General features: G+C 47.2%; 11 protein-coding genes across 11 annotated transcripts; 5 read left to right on the top strand and 6 right to left on the bottom strand.

The window, feature by feature from the left end:
• Nucleotides 1–53: 53 nt before the first annotated feature.
• Nucleotides 54–306, top strand: BT62DRAFT_1010608 (uncharacterized protein; the record flags this gene model as incomplete). Its single annotated transcript, XM_043177668.1, has 2 exons — nt 54–108; nt 164–306. The coding sequence occupies 2 exons, from the start codon at nt 54–56 to the stop codon at nt 304–306; spliced, it is 198 nt and encodes a 65-aa protein (XP_043035834.1).
• Nucleotides 307–723: 417 nt separating this feature from the next.
• BT62DRAFT_1079437 (uncharacterized protein) lies at nt 724–2,377 on the bottom strand (the record flags this gene model as incomplete). The annotated part of the gene is made up of 6 exons (XM_043179490.1): nt 2,207–2,377; nt 1,926–2,155; nt 1,325–1,490; nt 1,107–1,270; nt 1,028–1,049; nt 724–992 (listed from the first exon to the last, which is right to left on the bottom strand). The coding sequence occupies exons 2-6, from the start codon at nt 2,052–2,054 to the stop codon at nt 724–726; spliced, it is 750 nt and encodes a 249-aa protein (XP_043035833.1). The 5' UTR covers nt 2,055–2,155; nt 2,207–2,377.
• An 803-nt stretch (nt 2,378–3,180) lies between these two features.
• BT62DRAFT_444566 (uncharacterized protein) lies at nt 3,181–3,815 on the top strand. Its single transcript, XM_043180910.1, has 4 exons — nt 3,181–3,343; nt 3,392–3,476; nt 3,557–3,688; nt 3,749–3,815. The coding sequence occupies exons 1-3, from the start codon at nt 3,303–3,305 to the stop codon at nt 3,656–3,658; spliced, it is 228 nt and encodes a 75-aa protein (XP_043035832.1). The 5' UTR covers nt 3,181–3,302; the 3' UTR covers nt 3,659–3,688; nt 3,749–3,815.
• A 152-nt stretch (nt 3,816–3,967) lies between these two features.
• BT62DRAFT_906311 (uncharacterized protein) lies at nt 3,968–4,357 on the bottom strand (the record flags this gene model as incomplete). Its single annotated transcript, XM_043183631.1, has 1 exon — nt 3,968–4,357. A coding segment is annotated over one exon (390 nt), but the record flags the coding sequence as incomplete, so codon positions are not given.
• BT62DRAFT_444584 (uncharacterized protein) lies at nt 4,219–5,079 on the bottom strand. The gene is made up of 2 exons (XM_043180911.1): nt 4,784–5,079; nt 4,219–4,728 (listed from the first exon to the last, which is right to left on the bottom strand). The coding sequence occupies exons 1-2, from the start codon at nt 4,958–4,960 to the stop codon at nt 4,429–4,431; spliced, it is 477 nt and encodes a 158-aa protein (XP_043035830.1). The 5' UTR covers nt 4,961–5,079; the 3' UTR covers nt 4,219–4,428.
• Nucleotides 5,080–6,628: 1,549 nt separating this feature from the next.
• BT62DRAFT_936174 (NAD(P)-binding protein) lies at nt 6,629–8,003 on the bottom strand (the record flags this gene model as incomplete). The annotated part of the gene is made up of 11 exons (XM_043187082.1): nt 7,891–8,003; nt 7,854–7,862; nt 7,722–7,800; nt 7,635–7,701; nt 7,542–7,577; nt 7,417–7,490; nt 7,165–7,364; nt 7,045–7,117; nt 6,940–6,995; nt 6,801–6,845; nt 6,629–6,739 (listed from the first exon to the last, which is right to left on the bottom strand). The coding sequence occupies exons 1-11, from the start codon at nt 7,951–7,953 to the stop codon at nt 6,629–6,631; spliced, it is 813 nt and encodes a 270-aa protein (XP_043035829.1). The 5' UTR covers nt 7,954–8,003.
• A 191-nt stretch (nt 8,004–8,194) lies between these two features.
• Nucleotides 8,195–9,240, bottom strand: BT62DRAFT_973859 (GroES-like protein). Its single transcript, XM_043189136.1, has 5 exons — nt 8,830–9,240; nt 8,690–8,772; nt 8,460–8,638; nt 8,364–8,407; nt 8,195–8,308 (listed from the first exon to the last, which is right to left on the bottom strand). Exons 1-5 carry the CDS (start codon nt 9,057–9,059, stop codon nt 8,239–8,241), a joined length of 606 nt encoding a protein of 201 aa, XP_043035828.1. The 5' UTR covers nt 9,060–9,240; the 3' UTR covers nt 8,195–8,238.
• A 97-nt stretch (nt 9,241–9,337) lies between these two features.
• BT62DRAFT_936172 (cytochrome P450) lies at nt 9,338–11,709 on the top strand (the record flags this gene model as incomplete). The annotated part of the gene is made up of 15 exons (XM_043187081.1): nt 9,338–9,351; nt 9,459–9,672; nt 9,725–9,826; nt 9,880–9,907; nt 9,956–10,001; nt 10,051–10,102; nt 10,157–10,233; nt 10,293–10,570; nt 10,623–10,660; nt 10,712–10,762; nt 10,812–11,003; nt 11,060–11,155; nt 11,252–11,301; nt 11,354–11,382; nt 11,436–11,709. The coding sequence occupies 15 exons, from the start codon at nt 9,338–9,340 to the stop codon at nt 11,612–11,614; spliced, it is 1,446 nt and encodes a 481-aa protein (XP_043035827.1). The 3' UTR covers nt 11,615–11,709.
• A 149-nt stretch (nt 11,710–11,858) lies between these two features.
• BT62DRAFT_1010600 (cytochrome P450) lies at nt 11,859–12,448 on the bottom strand (the record flags this gene model as incomplete). Its single annotated transcript, XM_043177667.1, has 2 exons — nt 11,859–12,245; nt 12,299–12,448. The coding sequence occupies 2 exons, from the start codon at nt 12,446–12,448 to the stop codon at nt 11,859–11,861; spliced, it is 537 nt and encodes a 178-aa protein (XP_043035826.1).
• Nucleotides 12,449–12,527: 79 nt separating this feature from the next.
• Nucleotides 12,528–13,184, top strand: BT62DRAFT_1040777 (uncharacterized protein; the record flags this gene model as incomplete). The annotated part of the gene is made up of 3 exons (XM_043178419.1): nt 12,528–12,891; nt 12,940–13,007; nt 13,054–13,184. The coding sequence occupies exons 1-3, from the start codon at nt 12,566–12,568 to the stop codon at nt 13,182–13,184; spliced, it is 525 nt and encodes a 174-aa protein (XP_043035825.1). The 5' UTR covers nt 12,528–12,565.
• A 670-nt stretch (nt 13,185–13,854) lies between these two features.
• On the top strand, nt 13,855–15,480 carry BT62DRAFT_973856 (cytochrome P450; the record flags this gene model as incomplete). Its single annotated transcript, XM_043189135.1, has 3 exons — nt 13,855–14,140; nt 14,170–14,738; nt 14,797–15,480. 3 exons carry the CDS (start codon nt 13,855–13,857, stop codon nt 15,478–15,480), a joined length of 1,539 nt encoding a protein of 512 aa, XP_043035824.1.
• Between the last annotated feature and the right edge of the window lie 1,849 nt (nt 15,481–17,329).

Here is a 17,329-nt window from a genome sequence, read left to right as displayed (position 1 = left end):
TAAGGCCCGACGGCTAGAAATCTCTGGAAAGGGTGGTAGGAACATCTGCCAAAATGTCTCCAGATTGGTCGAGGCCATGTTACCTAGTGAACTGGGACCTTTATCTTGGTCAGTCCCGCTCTCAATCCCTGTCTGGTGTACACTAAACATGACACCGCTACAGTGCATGTACCACCTATCACCTCGCTGTCTGAAGTATCAAAGCTCATCATCCCTATTCCGTTCGATGGCACAAACGACTTCCGGCTCACCAGCGACTGCCTCCAATGGTGGGCATCGTCCCTAGAGAAGGTTCCCCCCCCATAATAACATCACTAATATCCGCATCGAGATCTTCGTCAATCCACAATCTGACACTGATTTTCCCTCGGGAAGAAGAGCAACAGCCTGGAAGAACTTCGATTGGGCACTATGTGACCCAAATTCACATTGAATGGCAGGTTCCGCGTCGATGTTTCCGGGGTTCAGACCGACGGGCCTTATAACTATTGGCTCCGAACTAATGCTCTGGTGAGATCATTCGCGTCACTTAGGTCGTATTCGATGACACCTAAAATCCGGTCACGGCTCCCAAGGTCCTTGTAATCATATCCAATGGAATGATCTCTAGAACTAATATTAGGATATTCGTTTACAACTGTACATACACAGACAGACAACATTACAAACCCTATCATTCACTGTAAATAAGTCTCGAGGCTCATGGAAGCACACATGATCACTCTACTCCCCATCTTTCGGGACACCTAATGACATCCTTCGCGTGAACGTGAGCTCCAAATCATGAAGCAACATCAAAGCAAATGGCGAGAATGTGTTCTTCAACGAATCCCTATGGTCCATAGAATGCTCCGGCAAAGCCCACTCATGCTCCCTGAGAAACACGGCCGCCAGCGCCCTCTGCTCGTACATCGCAAAATTTCTCGCAGGGCACTGAGCGGACCAAGAGCGTGTTGAGAGCAGGTTGCGTAGCGCAGCAGGGAAAGCCAGGTCTGGAGTCGAAGGTCAAAAGCTAGTAAGCGTTGACTTTCGACTTCCAGTATTGGTAGCTACGATTATGTAAGGTAAGAGCGACATGGAGGGTGTGCTACTTCAACAGAGCGAACGAAAGCCATCCAGACTTCTACCATCCGCGCTGTAGAAACCTCTCTATATTGAAAGAGTCGGGAGATGCCCATCGTCTGCCGTCGTAGTGGATAGCGTAGATATTCACAATCAGGGGAGTATGTGCGGGAGTAGAGTACTTCCCGAGCTGGACAGGTTGGTTCGCCTGGCGGTGGATGATGTAGGATATGGGTGTATTAATGCAAGGCTTCACGGATACACGCGGTAAGATACGATAATGAAACTCCAGAGAGCTGTTCGACAATCAGGTCGAGATTGAGATCGTCACCCAGAACGTTCAGAACTTTCTCCCGTGCGCGCCGTTGTATGTCTGGCCGTCGCGCGAGGATATAGAATAGAGTGGATATTGCACCTGCAGTGGTATCCTAATGAGGCACCAAAATCAGTACCAGCGCTTGTTCATGCAAGAATAAGCGGCCTTACATGTCCCCGATGAACAGCGTGATCATATCATCCCGTAGCTCCCGATGCAACATGGCGAGATCTTGAGCATGAAAGTCATCATGTCATCTCCCGGATTCGCCACTGGCCTGGCCCATCAGTGTTTTACACCCGTGCTGTCGACATGATCTCAAGCGTCGACGTTAAACACATATCGAGAGGCAGAGAACGCACCTGTGTTAGTTGCGAGACAATTGTGCTTAACCCAAGCTCGGAGAAGAGATTGATGCTTTCATTGTAACATCAGTTTCTTCGTGCATAGTTGAAATCTGGCTATTCGTAAGATTTTTGAGCCGTTCGTAGGCTTAGTTAAATGCTGTTATCAATGAATATTTAGTCAGAACTTGAGATTTACACACCTTGAACGCGCAGGGCACTGACAAATACAAAGTAAAGATGGCGCCTTCGCCCTGGCGTCGGCATGGCCATCCCTTGAGGGCTGAGTTCTCCATGCTGCTTTCTACAGCTGCAAGGTCCTCGTCGACCATTCGAATCAGCTCGTCTCGATGACGAGATGAACAAGCGCTGAGGTGATGCTCGACATCGGCTATTCCGAGTCAGGGAGAAATCAAGTCATTATCGGTTTGCTCTAGAGGTACGTTGGTCAATGTATTCTGAATTAATACAAATATTTACGAACTTTGGCTGCCCGCTGAGCAAGGCCAATTCCAATTTGTCTGCTCAGTCTAGGATCGACAGAGTACAGGACAATGAAAGCGCCTGTGGCTGCGGCCGACGCAAGAACAAAGATGTAGAATTGTCTTTGCAGAGCGTAGCAACGTGAAAAGGTCCAGGTCGTCGTGTGGCAAAGAGTGTTTGGTGACGTCAACAAACGAATGCGGTTCTCTTCATCACCACGACCATCACGCGTCTTCCCCCAAAATCACCCAATAGCAGCCAGTATACGTCGGTGCGGCATTTTTCTCAGCCTCGCAAGGTCTAGACGATGCCGACAAAGGGCCTGGAAGCCAGTTTGGAGAGGATTTTTGGCCCAGTGAGCAAACTCGGCCTCTCTTCCTCTTCCCAGCATTCTTACGCTCGATATAGGCTTATTTAACGGAGAGCAGGACCTTTTATTCGGAAACTGCAAATAGCTAGCAGTTCATTAGCGGTAGCAACTGGCTGCACCGACCCCGACCTAAATAATGACTCGGTTTTGTTCTGGTCGGCGACAGCAGCTCTACCTCAGTCTACCCTTCCATTCTTCGCGACACCTTTTTTCATTATTGGACTGTATATCTGTCTAGCACGTACCGGGAAGGCATGCTCTAACTGTTCCATACGTCCCTGCAGTGGACTGGCAGTGGTAGTTCAAAGAAGGATGTATGTCGTTGCCAAAGGCCAAATCACGCGTCTTCCCCGAAAGTCACACCAACATCAGCTCGTACACGCTTCCGTAACATTCCTGGCAGCCAGTTGGCGCAAGACTTTCTGGCTCAGTGAGCAAGCCTATCCTTCCTTCCCTTCTTCCGCGTTCTTATGTGCAGCCTAACGCTAGTCTTTCAATCGCCAATCGACAAATCAGCAATCCCAAAGTTTTCTTTTATCTCCAACTGTGCCTAGAAATGCACCGACTCAACCTAAAAGCGCCTTCTATTGCAAGGATTTAGCTCTAGCACCTCTACGATCGTTGATATGGGCTGATATTCCTCGTGACCTTTTGTTTATCATCGGGTAGTATGGCTGGATAGCATCTACCGCAGCGGGCCGATCTAATCATCTTAAGTATTCCATGCATGAGCTCGTGGCTCAAAAAAGGATATGTTTATTATCTAAGGTTAGATCCTTCCTATTCAGTGCCAATGAGACCCTGAAATCAGTACAGGATACCACAACATTGTACTTGCCAAGGTCATCGACATCGAAAAATAATGTTTCCACCATTCTCTGTGATGGACAGTACTGGAGCCGTTAGTTTTTGACTGTCTTACCGTAACAGTCCTAACAGGGGCCTTCTATGTGTGCCAACATCACTTCCTTTTCCTTACAGGATATACATGCCGGTTTGTTCGCTTCTTGCATTTCAGGGTGTTTCACTATTGCGCGAAACCTCATCCGCATTCGAGTACTTGTGTGTCCTAGGAAGTATTAGACCGGTCGTACCTGGCTGTTTTACTGAACGGTGATGACATTCCATCGTTTCTCATCTAGAAATTCTCGCTGACTGTTCAAATGGACGCAGGATTATTGGCTAGAGCAATACACCTGGAAGTTCTCTTTGGACGATGGACAAGCTCTGAGTGCCAGTGGCCATTGGATATGGCACGTATGCATACAGTTGCAGTTACTTTTAAAGAATACGGGAAGCCCGATACACGATTGGTATGAAGTCACTAAGCTACAACATAATCAACAATACTTATTACTGTTATTCAAAGGCTCGCTCGTCGCCGTTTTATAGTTAAGAACTGGCCAGACTACTACTACACTGGATAGCGTGGATAGCCATTACTGCCGTCAAACCCCGATTGCCAATACTGAGGCCCGAAGTCCCGCATTTGTATATTAAACGAGTGTCCCATCCTCCATCTTCGCATTGGAAAGCTCCAAGAGTCTGGAGATCGATACCGTTTCTCACTCCCGTGAAATGACAAACGACGAGGCGCATGGCCAAGGCAAGTCCATCTCCTGCTGCCCCAATTTGTTCCGTAATTCTTTCTTTTAGGAGCGGATAGAAGCGGGTGTGGACAACTGGATCATCACAGTCGCTGATAAATGGATAGAGGAAGAAGAGGAAGCATTCTGCTGTCTTGTAGTAGCGCGACCCTTGGACATACGCCCGATGAAGAAGGGAAAATACAACTACTATATGCGGAAAGCCTAATAAAACACATTGAATGTATAGGAAAATGAAAAAGCTCTTCAGGGCACAGATTGGATGCGATAGACTCCAGGTTCATCCATGGACACGGCTCCCTCAGGCTTGACGTCCTGAAGCAGAATGGTGGCAGGCCCTTGTGAGGCAGGCCCCTCTGAGAACTCTGTTTCGTCGCCTGGAGCTTGATATGAGTTTTGCGCAAATTGTATCTTTTCTACAGTAACATCTTCTACGTCTCCGTGCCGGAGCACTCCACAACGGTAATCCGAGGGGTAGGTTAAGACGGTAAGATTAGCCATCATATTTTTATTAACAGCGATGACAATCAATGTTGGGACGATACCCTATAAAATATGAAATCAGAACCGAGAGAAGGTTACTAGTAATATGTGCACATACCATTGTCTGTGGCATACAATCAAAAGGAATGTACATCGCATTGAGACCATTTAAGCCATCGCCCGGCGCGTATTGATATAGACCAAACTCAAACGCCTTTGCAATAGTAACGAGGACACCAGACTCAATGATTATCAAAAGGAGAGTCCGGTATCTCTTGATAGGCTTGGATGTCATCGAGCGTGCTATCTACCTGTCTCATATCAGCGCCAGTCCAACACTTATACACCCCATAACACAAAGCTGGAGTTCTTCGAGCCCAATATGACTCCATATGTTCAGCCGCTAGATGCTGGTATTATCCGCTGCTTCAAAGCACATTATCGGAATGCCATGTGTATCCGTGCACTTGATCTCGATGATCTTGGAGAGTCTGAGATCTTCAAGCTTGATCTCCTTGAAGCTATGACTATCGCTCATGATGCTTGGGCAAATGTCAGCAGTGAAATGATAGCAAACTGCTGGAAACACACCGGTATAATGCCTGACAATGCACCCAAGTCACAGTCTACCACACCATCCAATGATTTCCAAGCTGCCTCACTCCTCAAGTCTGCATGGAACCTTGTTCGTGACTTTGCCTCAACAGACAAATACACGCTTCCAGGGATCGAACAGGCATTGCAGGATCTGCTTGGAAACCAATATGCTGATGCTGACTGGCGTCCTGCTCTTATGGCTGTTATGAATGCAGAGAACGATGTTGGTAAAGCACTGGAGGCAGTCAATCAGTTGGCTTCTTCGTCACAGTCAAAAATGAACACACCTCCCACCCAAATTGACCCCATTCAACAGCTCCAGACAGCAGAGATAATGTTGAAGGACCATCTTGTCGAATTGAAACAATGAAATCGCATGTTTGGTCCCATTCCAACCATTGAAGAGATGGTTAACTCTATTGCAGAAGAGTATACTGAAGATCTTGAGGTGATGCCAACAGATGAGGAGATTGTTGCTGCTGTCAAGCATGATATTGCAGTAGAAAATGGGGAAATAACTGTCATTGACGATGATGAGGAGGAAGAAGAGAAAGAGGAGGGTGAGGAAGAACAGACCTTGATAACTACAAGGGAAGGATTTGAGCTTATTCAAAAGCTGGAGGCATTTTGTGTTTCACAAGGTGACCAGGGTGGATTAGTACCACAGCTGAGGAAGTTGAGAGGGGCATTATTCAAGGAGATGCATGGAAAGCTGACCCAAAAGCCACTGACAGCATTTTGGGGAAATGACGATGTTGTCACATAAAGTCACATGTCACATCACGTGCTATTTTGGTTCTGCATAAATCTATAAATGCATACGGTTTTGGTGTCTCCCGACCATATGCATTGTGAGATAGTCAACTGTACTCAGATGCATCGGCTGGTGGAGCTTACTCACAACAAAATGATAGCGGAAGTTACGACTTTGTTCGGTGAACGTGATTTGCGGATTGAGATGATTGTATAGAATGCGTAAGCGGCAAGGACAATGAAGCAACCTGGTTCCAGATCAATGGCTAGAAGCAGATACGGGGTAACTGTGCATACCCCAAAGAAATGATGCAACCCAAGCCGATATCAAGTACGCCTCGTTAATTCTGAAGAAGATTTGAGAGCGGCGTTGAATCGACATAATTGTCTGGGCATGGACTAAAGACAAACGATGGATAAAAAGTCATATATATCACCATCAGAGCACACCTAAAAATACATTCAGAACAGATGGAATCCATCACAATGAGTCCTGCGGTAATCGATCCAACATCATGTCAAGTTCGCATCAATTCGGTGGCGTTTGAGTTTAAGATACAACTCGATTTCATTTTACGATGCCCACGGGAAGATGGCATGTATCACCCGAAAATCAAGCATCTTTTACCTGCTCCTCCTCCAGCCAATCCCACAGCTGTTCTCTGGTCTGGATGTCCTGAGAAGCGGGACTGGGCTTCCAGAGACGTGCCCAGGGCACAAAATACTAATTTGGACCGTCATCATTAATCGATCGGGGTGTTATTCTAGTAGGAGCCATCCCTTACCTTTCCGTTGAACGTCGCACCTTCTGTACATGTTCCTACGTACATCTGCGTTAAAGCGCCGTATGAGGCCGGGTATAGAATGCGAGACCAGCAAGAATGAATTGAGTGGAGGACGAGACGGGACTGTATTATCACGTACGATTATGAAGCGTTTCATTCCCCGAAAGGTTCGTTGAAGTTCCGTCGCAAGGTTACCTGTTCCACGTTTTGATTTATTGCACGGCACGCGAAAGAGAAGACCAACCTGGATTCACACAAGAAGGACCAATCTGTTGTCCGTATCTACGCGAGAATTCAGTGGAGTACACCAGATTGGCCTGTAGGAGACATCAGGTGGTATTTTGTAGCACATAAACAGACGAACGAATTTGCTTTGATAGTACAGAGGTTCGGTTCCCAGTTTTCTTCGGACAGGGCTCTCCTTGACAGCCTCATACTCAAGTTTGCTAGTCAACTCTGTTGCGACCGATGCAGTGTTTACAACCCGGGCTTTGATTGCTCCATCAGAGTTCTGCGCCACCGCTAGTAGTGCCGGAAGAAGAAGCTTCGTAAAGTAGAAATGACCTGTGATGTGGATCTTCTCAGGGCTGGGAAGTCGACCATATGAAATACGCACCGAGTACATTGACACCGATGGTGAGATTATATCCCTCATCAGTTAATTCGGCGACATCAGGTTCCAAACCCCCTCTGAGATGTTGTTAGCTTTTCATCGCATCCCCAGGTAAATTTTCTACATACGCATTGTTGAAAAGGATGTGAAGTTCCTTTTCTTTGCTATAGGATTGTTGCCTTGATAAGTATCTTGAGGTTTTAGATTTCGCTAGAACGAACCTTAAAAAGTTATTGGCGGCAACTTGAATAGATTTGAAACTTGCTAAATCCAGAGGCAAGTAAATAGCTCTTTTCCAGTGGCTTCACGAAGCTTTTCTATAGCGGCGTTGGCTTTCGTTTCGTTCCTACAGGCCAAGTAAACTTTGGCGTTGGGCAGCAAAATGGCCTGTGAATAAAACGATCAGTCGTCGTCAAGGAGTACATCACAAGATAAATCACTTTCGCCCTCTCAAATCCAACACCCGTGTTCCCTCACAATGACCACCTTCCCAGAAAGGTCAGGAATGTCATCAACTGAGAATTTTGGTTTTGGGGCCATGTCTGCGAGACGAATGAATGCACAACGCCCATGTCTCGATGTCAACGAAGAGCAAAAGAAAGGACGTCCATACGTTGACGGCGAGATGCCGGGCCAGAACCACGCCTGTCCATGCTTTATTCCCGCCAGCGGAGGATGCGGCGGCATTTAGCGGAAGTAAAGCCAAATTCAGTTCGGTGTGCCAGGACCGTTAGATACCCCGGCTTCGCTTTCAGCCATCGGTGTTTTTGTCACATCTTTTGCTGGTCTCAGCTCTATTCAAGTCGCACATACTTTTTATGTATATTAAGATCTTCTACGCGAAGCCGAGGGCCGAAATTGAGCTTTTGAATCTTTGCTATTTTGTATTACCAGACTTTCCGTGGTTCAGAGTAAGTGCTTGTGTATACGAATTGAAAGAATGAGCTTACTGGCCGACTGCACCGGACGCAGCAGAAACGAATAGAGTTTGACCCTAGGAGTATTCCGTCAGAATCAGATAAACTCTCGGCAATAAAACGCCTTACGGGTATAGGTGAAGCGAGATCTTTCAACCCATAGTAAGCAGTATGTCCAGACATACCTAGAGCGCCAACGAAGTAATGCCACGGCAATCCGTAGGGATTGCTGAGGACTTTCAAGTCGAGTCCTGAGATTTCCAAGGACATAGCAGTTGTAGTCGGAAAGACGACAAACTTCTTGAAGGCTATCTCTCTATGAGAACATTAATTCGTGAACCGCGAGTGGAATAATATACGCATGAATCCATATATATGGCTCCCAGCTTCAATCCCGTCTCCCTCAGACCTTAAAACGCGCCTGACACCAAAGCCTGTGACACTGATAGCATAAGCGGCTAAGTCATCATAATAGAAACGGTATCAATGTAAGACTCACGTATCATTCAGACCGAACGCGGGCATATCTGCAGGTTCTTCGATGGGCCTCATTCGATTACGCATGTATGGATCCAGGCTAAGCGCCAGTATTTCCACAAGGATCCCACCGTCGAGGTCGACTGTTTCAATGTCGATGTTCTCATTTTCCAGATAAGTGAAGGTCTCTGCATCAGGTGGGCCTTTTGGAATAGAACTAAATATGACTCTAGGATTGAGAACCCGAGGCATCTCCAAAATGTATGAAGTGAGTTAAGAGGAATGTTACGTCGTTTTCACTGGTAAAGCCTGGTGTCCTGTAGACGTCAGTGAGAAAGAAAAAGATAAGATCCAAACGCTTGTAGGAACTCCCGGGGCTCCACGGAAATTTACCACGTTGCGCTAAGCTTGACAATTGTGCAATACAAGTGCCACCGAAAGCATAAAGGGCGGGAAGAATCTGATGGTCATTTCGAGACTTGCCTCGGCCGTCGGTATCAATCACCCTGTTCAAAGATACTATTCTCGGGATGTCTACATCGGCGTGGTTTCGGTCCCTAGACTGCGGACCCCGGGTTACTCGGTCAACGAGTACTCTTCGGTGTGCACGCCGGTGCATGCATATTTACTTACTCTCGTGTCATCTTTCAGTGTCTTGGTAGGAATTCTCGCAGCAACCCTTATACTTTCCAGATGGTGGTCGTGGTGGAGAGCACCTCCGTCGTTGGCTAAAGTCCCTGGACCACCAGCTCCGAGTTTATTCCTTGGCCACGCATTGGATCTTGACCGGGCGCCAATTGGTACTCGACATAATAAATGGGCTCGCGAATATGGACCTACATACCGACTATCTGGTCCCTTCTGGGTAAGTATTCTGTTAGCTGCACGATGAGCACTCACTCAAGACCGCGTTTTAGGAACCTCGACTCATCGTTGGAGACCCGAAAGGTCTCAATCATGTACTTCATAATCAGGACTTTGAGCGCAATGCGAGCGATAGGGTTGCGCTTGAGCTTTTCGTTCGTTCTTGCTTACGGGTTAATTTTCTTGTTCTTATCTTTCTCTTCGCTAGTTCGGTCGTGGTCTTTTCTGCGCCGAAGGTGGGTGGCCTTTGGGAATTTCGTGTTTTCTCTCACATCTGTACATAGGGGAAGAGCACAAGAAAATGCGCAAATGTCTGAATGTACCATTCACGTACAGAACTTCGTTATCTCTCATCTAATGGTGTCTAACTGATCTACAGAAATCAGTCAATTCAACAAGTTTCCCATGTGTCCTTTGACCTGGTGGAACGAGTGAGCGTAACCTACAGAAGATCTGGATTTTTCACTAATCATCCATATTGCTAGCTCAAGGATAAACGGGGACAGAAATTGGAAGGCGGGAGTCTCGTTTTCGACGTGACCTCTGAAATCCATCGACTTACGTATGAAAATGCATCCATAATGCTCTGTGACTGCAGATACTGATCTGTATTGAAAACAGGTTGGACGCCATCAGTATGACAATGTTCATGTACGACATTAGTACCTCGAACAGTGATATTCCTACCCTACTTCACAAGATAACAGACTCTCCTGCTGGTAAACTGTCAGATATCATCCCCTCTGCATTTGCCTCTCGGTTCCCTATTATTCTTCGCCTTCCTTCTCCAATGAAGCGTTGGTGTGACGATCTTCGTAGCTCCTTGGGAGCTGTTGCGAGGAATGTATTGTCGGGCAAGGAGGCCGCTGGAATGCATGCGAAACTGCTGAACTCTCTCTGTATGAGAATGATTTCTTCTTCTATTAACCATCAGCTCATTCATCGCCTTAGCGGAGAGCGAAGTTGCCCCGGATGTCGCTGTTGCGCAAGTGAGTGACTTTTCCGGTGCAAACGAAGCTTTGGTTTTGACTTGAAGACAGGTTATTGGTATTCTCTTTGCTGGTTCAGAGATGACGGCTAATGTTATTACTGTATGACTGTCGTCCTGCCTTCCTGAACGTAACTTATCTGTGCTTGAAGGAATGCTTCTATGAAATGGCTCGCAATCCGAGGATTCAAACACGGCTGCGCACAGAATTGATAGAGTTCGAAGTTGCGCATGGGCGTAAACCCACTTACGAGGACCTCGCTAACTCATCACTTCCGTATCTCGAGGCTGTCACGCAGGAGACTATGAGGACCAAGGCTGTTCTGACAGAGCTCAGTCGCCCTGTAAGTATTTTCTTTTTGATTATCATGCTGTTTCTCATCTCTCGACCGCTGTTCAGGCTGCGAAAGATACCGTCATACCCCTTCAAATTCCCTTAAAAGGAATCAATGTATACGAGGTCGAAGTCCAAGCTAGAACGCTGATAGATATCCCTGTGTGAGATGGGATTAATCGTAACCCGTTGATATGGGGTGAAGATGCAGATGTTTTCAACCCGGATGGCTGGATTAAAGCCGATATGCTTCCCAAGGCCGTGGACTGGATACGAGCTCAAGGCCATGTGCTTACATTTGGCGATGGGTCGGCTCGCGTTTGGTGCTCTCACAATAGACTGACTTTATCTCTGTTATAGGCCAAAGGTTTGCCTGGGACGTTCATTTGGTGCGTCACTAACCATGTTCTCGACATTCGTTGTCTCAACTTTATGTGTAAAGCTCTGGTGGAATTCAAGACCGTGGTCTCTACGATTGTGCGTAACTTTACTTTCGCCGAAGTGGAGGGACTAGATCTCGACTTTTACCACGTTGGGGGAAACACCATCAAACCGATGGTTCGAGGTCGAGAACAAGATGGCGCCCAGCTTCCCCTCAGGGTTAGCGTCGTTTCGGATTGAATTTGTATACCAAGCTGAATGTTTCGCCGTTAATACAAATTGATCGGCGCATCCGATTCAAAAGAATAGATACTACTTTGTAATGCGAACGAAATTGATATACAGGTCATACGGAAGGTTTAAAGTAAACGCAGAAAAACGATTCTTCAACTTCCCACTGGAATGAATCGAGTCTTGTGGTAAATCCCACCGGTATTCCCGCAGGAGCATGCACGATAACGTGCGAAGTTCGTAGAGTACGAAATTACGCGCAGGGCATCCATTTCCCATCGTCAGTGCTGTTGGCACTGATGAAGCGTTCTGGATTGAACGCATCCGGGTCTTTCCATGTCTGACTGTTATGCAAGACGGCGTGGATATTAAGGACGATTGGTATGCCTGCGGGCAAAGCATAACCACCAATATGCAGGGTCTCAGCGGAGACTCGGGAAATGGTCGCTGTCGACGGGCTGTTAATGCACATGGATTCCCGAATGCATGCCTTCAGGAAAGGCATTTTCTCGAAATCCGGGATGTTTGGGTGACTGTCGGGTCCTAGGATGCTCAGACCTTCATCCCGAGCTCGAGTCTGATATGACGGGAAAGATGCAAAGTAAAAGATCAAGCTTGAAAGTGCGCCTGCAGTTGTATCCTAGTTAAAGGAATCAATAAACGTTGAATGGGTTCGCAGCTATGGAAGCTTACATGGCCAGCCATAAAGAGAGTAACGATACTGTCTCGATATTCAGCTTCCGTCATGCCTGGAGTCTGAATCAAGTAGGTGAGAAAGTCATTGCCAGGCCGTCCCCTTTTCTCTTCAAGGATCTCGAGGAAAAGTGAAACGAGGTTATCCATTCTCTGGACTACATCTTTGTGTGGAAACCGCCGTTCGAGAGTCGGGCAAGCAACATATAATGGGCGAGATACGCCTTACATTATGTGCCGGTAAATTTGGACGAAGGTGCTCTCTGGATGCTCAAGGGCGTTGAAATTATGGCCCATTATGGCTATTCCAACGGCGTCAAGTGCGATACGGTGCGAAATGTCACTCCAGCAAAAGGATCCTCCCTGACCGAGCAGAGAGAAAAGAGTCCTGCCCAGGGCACAGAAAGTGTCGATCGGAACGTTGCCGTGGAGCGATGCCCTTACAACAGAGGAGTGTTTCCGCCACTCGTCTCCTTCGACAAAGAAGATGTTATGTCGGCCGGTGAAACGCCAAAAGAGCATATCTTCATTAGTCTGTTCCTTGCGGATAGATTTATTTTCTATGAGTTCCTTGGCGAATTTGGTATGGTAATGTTAGTATACAAACTGAAATAGCTAGTAGCACTCACCTTGTAATCTAGGACATGGAAATACCAGGATCGAAGCGCCCATACGACGACTATCCCAGTGCGGCAGGACCGAGCAGACGGTAGGATTAATTTCTGAATTCGAATATCCTCGCTTTCTCCTGATAGAAAGCTCAAGATCAGTGGGGGCAAAGGGACCTGGGGAATATGTCGCAAACGAGAGGGACAACGGAATAGATGGCTGTATAGGTAGGAGAATCGAGCAGCTAACAACCGCGATGGAAATATTGATGCCATGAGATTCCATGCTCTCACACTTGCGCCCCGAAACAAATTTCGAAGGAAGGTGACAGTAATAAGGTACCGCTAGCAAAAGTTAGAAGCGACCTGAGAGCAGGACAGTTGCGGCGACGTATAATTAGTTGCAGGAATGCATGTTGTGAAACCGTTTCTCCGTTGGGGATAGTGCAAGGCACTTGCACGCGGTAGTACTAGTACATACGCGGTCAAGAGGGTAGGGGTGGCTTTAAAAACACTAGTATTCATTAAAGCGGTCAAACTTCTGAATTTGGGTCAGTTATATATCTTTAAGCTTTCCACCACTCCTTGTCAGCAGAACCAGCCGATCACCCTGGAAATTATTATATTGACAGCCAATCAGCCCAAATACCTTTGACGCAGTTTATGTACATCCACAGTGATTGGTTCATCTCTGACATGCCCTCATAATTGATGACAATATAGCTCTACGGAGGGCTGATTCTGGTTGATTCAGTTTCAGTAAGTAATCTCCCTCGAAGACCGTGCGATCTTGGCAATCAATTTACCTACCCACCTAGATATGACTCAGTTGCTTGGGCTTGATTCTTCTGTAACTAACGTGTACATTGCTACGGAGTGTGGCATACGATGATGTGCTGAGATACATTTAAATCGCTTACAGCTGATAGTCTCTTCACATCTCTCTCGATGTATATCTGGATTATAATCGCAGCATTTATCCTGATATTGTGCTGCTATCGAATCACAGTTCCTCCTTCCCACTTGCGACATCTCCCCCGTGTCGCGACACTTCCTCTCCTTTGCAGTTATTTGACTGGAGAGTCTGAAGATCGTCGGATCAAGAGGCTCATCATCCCATTTGCGAGGGACACCCATGAACATGTTGTTCTAGTGTGGGTCCTTGACCGATGGATGGTGCATATCTTGAATTTCGAAGTGTGGCCACCTTTCCTACACTTTTCCTTATACTATCGTTGACACCCAGTAAACAGCTTGCCTGAGAAATGTGCGATAACACTGCTCTGTTTCCTAAAGAGACTCCAGATGACGCTTCTCTCTTATGGCGTTTCGTGGGTTCCGCCACTCTCCTCATGTCCAATGGCAAGCGGTGGCAAAAACAGTCCGTCTTGATCAACGACGCGTTCAGCGCCAAAATCCCCGTCCAAGCATTCACATCCCTCGCTCATAATCTTTCCGCTATTGTGGGAAAGTGCCGCACTATGCAATGGGATAAATACGCTCAACGTTTCGCCCTCGACGCTGTGGGTTCGACGGTCCTCGGGCACAACTTCGACGCTATCGAAACGGACAATCCATTTGTCCAAGAGTACAATGCTGTCATGGCTGCTATTGCCGATCCTATATACCTTATCTTCCCATGGATGGAGCATACCTTTCCTAGGAAGAAGCTCATCTGTCGGATCGATACCTTGGTCGAGAGGTTCATGCAGCTCTTAACTGACAAGAAGAACAATCCGGGAGACGACATGATGACATTCATGCTTAAGGACCCTGCCATGTCGCACAAGGAGCTCCGTGATAACATGATCGTGTTATTCATCGGCGGACATGTAAGCCTAGTCGTTACTTGCACTCGATGGCATTGAATTCACTTCCATCCGTTATCAGGATACGGCGGCCGGTGCGATATCGACATTGTTCTATTTTCTTGCATGCCATCCTGACATGCAGCGGCGGGCGCGGGAGGAAATCATGGAAGTACTGGGCGACGATCTTGACCCAACCGTCGAACAACTCTCCGGGATATCATTGCTGTATCTCACTGCTTGTATTCGCGAAGCCATGCGTATCAATACCCCGATTTCCTACATCGTTCCTCGTCAGTCGAATCGATCTGTCCGGCTCGGAAAATACTTCGTTCCCGCGCGTACTTCGCTGATAGTGAATATCTACGCCATTCATCATGACGAAGAACGCTGGAAATCTCCCGATGCTTTTATCCCAGAAAGATTTTTGGAACAAGGATGGCAGAAATCCGGATGGCTTCCGTTCGCTCTGGGGCCACGGCAGTGCCCAGCAAGGAATTTTGCCATGTACGAGCAAAGAACATTGGCAGCCACGTTTCTGCGGGAGTACGAGTGGTCTTTACCTGAGTACTCTATCCATAAGGATTCGTTGAAGAACGCGTTCTCTTCCTTTGCGCTGACTTTACCCCACGACTTGGATCTGACGTTTAGGCGGATTTCAAAGGGAGAGAGAAAAACTTTTCGGCGTTCCCAAACGGAAGTAAAAAAGGCACCAGTTCGAGGGCACGATTTCTCAGTCGGTGTTCAGTTTTTGGCTAAAAAATGATAACATTTACATGCGACTACCTCATGTTGGGGATTAACATAGAAAGGTCGCTCTTGTGCGAACACAATTGAACGTCACTATACATTTATCAGGAAGGCTGATTCATGCCGCTAGCCTGACCTGCCGGGGTCCGACATCTGTACTGTGCACATGATGTCAAACATTGACATTAAATATGAAGGGAAGAGGAACGCACCGAGTATATCTATCTGTACGACCATTGGTATTCGCACAAGGAACACAAGCGGCAGTTCAGTGTTAGTCGTCCTTCGGGCGCGCTTGCATGCTTGGAATTGAGAGATTTTTGTCACGTTCATCGACGCGGGGGCTTGGTTAAAGATTCCTAAAGCACCGTTTTTAATGGATATCTGGATAGAAATTTATAATTCGCACCTTGAGCGTGCAAGACAGGAGCTGTCACTACTTCAATGAATCGACCGCAAGGATACTGCCTTCATCGTGACATCGGTATGGCCATGCATTGGGGACTGAGGTCTCCATGCTGTTTCTACAGCTACAAGGTCCCTCATCAACCATTCGGATCAGCTCATCTCGATACCGAGCTGAATGTCGAATAGCACTGAGCTGGCGCTCGACATCAACCGGTCCGACCTCATCAGGGAAAAATAAAGTCATTTTCGGATCGCTCAAAGTTCTAGAATTACATTCGTCAATGGATTCTACCTTGATACAGACATTTACGAACCTTGGCTTTCCGTTGAGCAAGCCGCAGTGCCATTTGTCGATACCCGCACCGACCAGTAGAATCGCCAAAATGAAGAAGCCCGTGTCTGCTGTAGTCGCGCCGGATGAGCAGTAACGAAGGATCAAAACGTAACGGCGAGAACAAAATGAAGGTCGATGCCGTCGTAGGTAGGTAGAATTACACGGCACGGTCCATCGAAGGGACGTTGGGCGTAGCTCGTCATGGTTAATGCCAAAGGTTGTTTGGCGACATCAACAAACAAACATGGTTCTCTCCGCCACTACGACCGTCACGCGTCCTTCGCACAAATCGCGACAATCGTCTCATAGGTCTGTCTGCAACGTTTCTAAGGAGTACACGATGCCGATGCAGCCAGTTTGGATAAGGTTCGATGGTGAGCAAGCATATTTCTTCTTCTCCTCATGTCCTTACACACCATTCTAGGCATTCTTTGGCGGCGAACGGAATCTGTTTATCACTGTATGGGCGACTAACGGTCCGCTGATAGTAGGGCGGCACTGAAGGCTTGCCACTGGCTGCACCGACGCCGCATACAGGCATCTTTTTGTAGTACCAGAATTCGGTCCTGTCGGAGGCAGTAGCTCTAATGGTCAGTCTACCTTGCCATTCCTCGCGACACTTCTTTTCATCCTCGAACACTATATCTGGTCAGTGATTCTATGTGCTGTGCAATGGACTAGTGGCTCAAAGAAGGATGGACGTTAGGTCAGATCTTTCCCATATGCGCCAATATCACCTCACTTTCCTCACATAATCTACATTCCAGGTCGTCCGCTTCGCTGAAATATAATTTCACCGCATTTCACTATCGTGCGAAGCTGCATCTGCTGACGAGTACTATGCCCGGCGTCCTTCGATGGACCGTGCCGTGTAATTCTATCTATCTACCTACCTACTTGTCGCTTCCTAGGAAGTATTGAACCGGTCGTATCTGGTTGTTTCACTGCAACAAGGTGATCAAATTCCATCGCTTCTAATCTAGAAATTCTCGCTAACTGTTCAAATAGATGCAGGATATTGGCTATAGCAGTACACCTGGACGACCTCTTCGGATGATAAAGCCGTTCTCAGTGACCATTGTCTCTAGCGCATATTCATACAGCTACAGCTACTGTAAAGAAT

This window comes from Guyanagaster necrorhizus (genome assembly GCF_019112545.1).
Source record: "Guyanagaster necrorhizus MCA 3950 unplaced genomic scaffold BT62scaffold_30, whole genome shotgun sequence".
In the NCBI taxonomy this organism is placed as follows: Eukaryota; Fungi; Basidiomycota; class Agaricomycetes; order Agaricales; family Physalacriaceae; genus Guyanagaster; species Guyanagaster necrorhizus.
The sequence above is the reverse complement of the archived record's forward strand: the minus strand, read 5'-3'. Positions and strand labels throughout refer to the sequence as shown.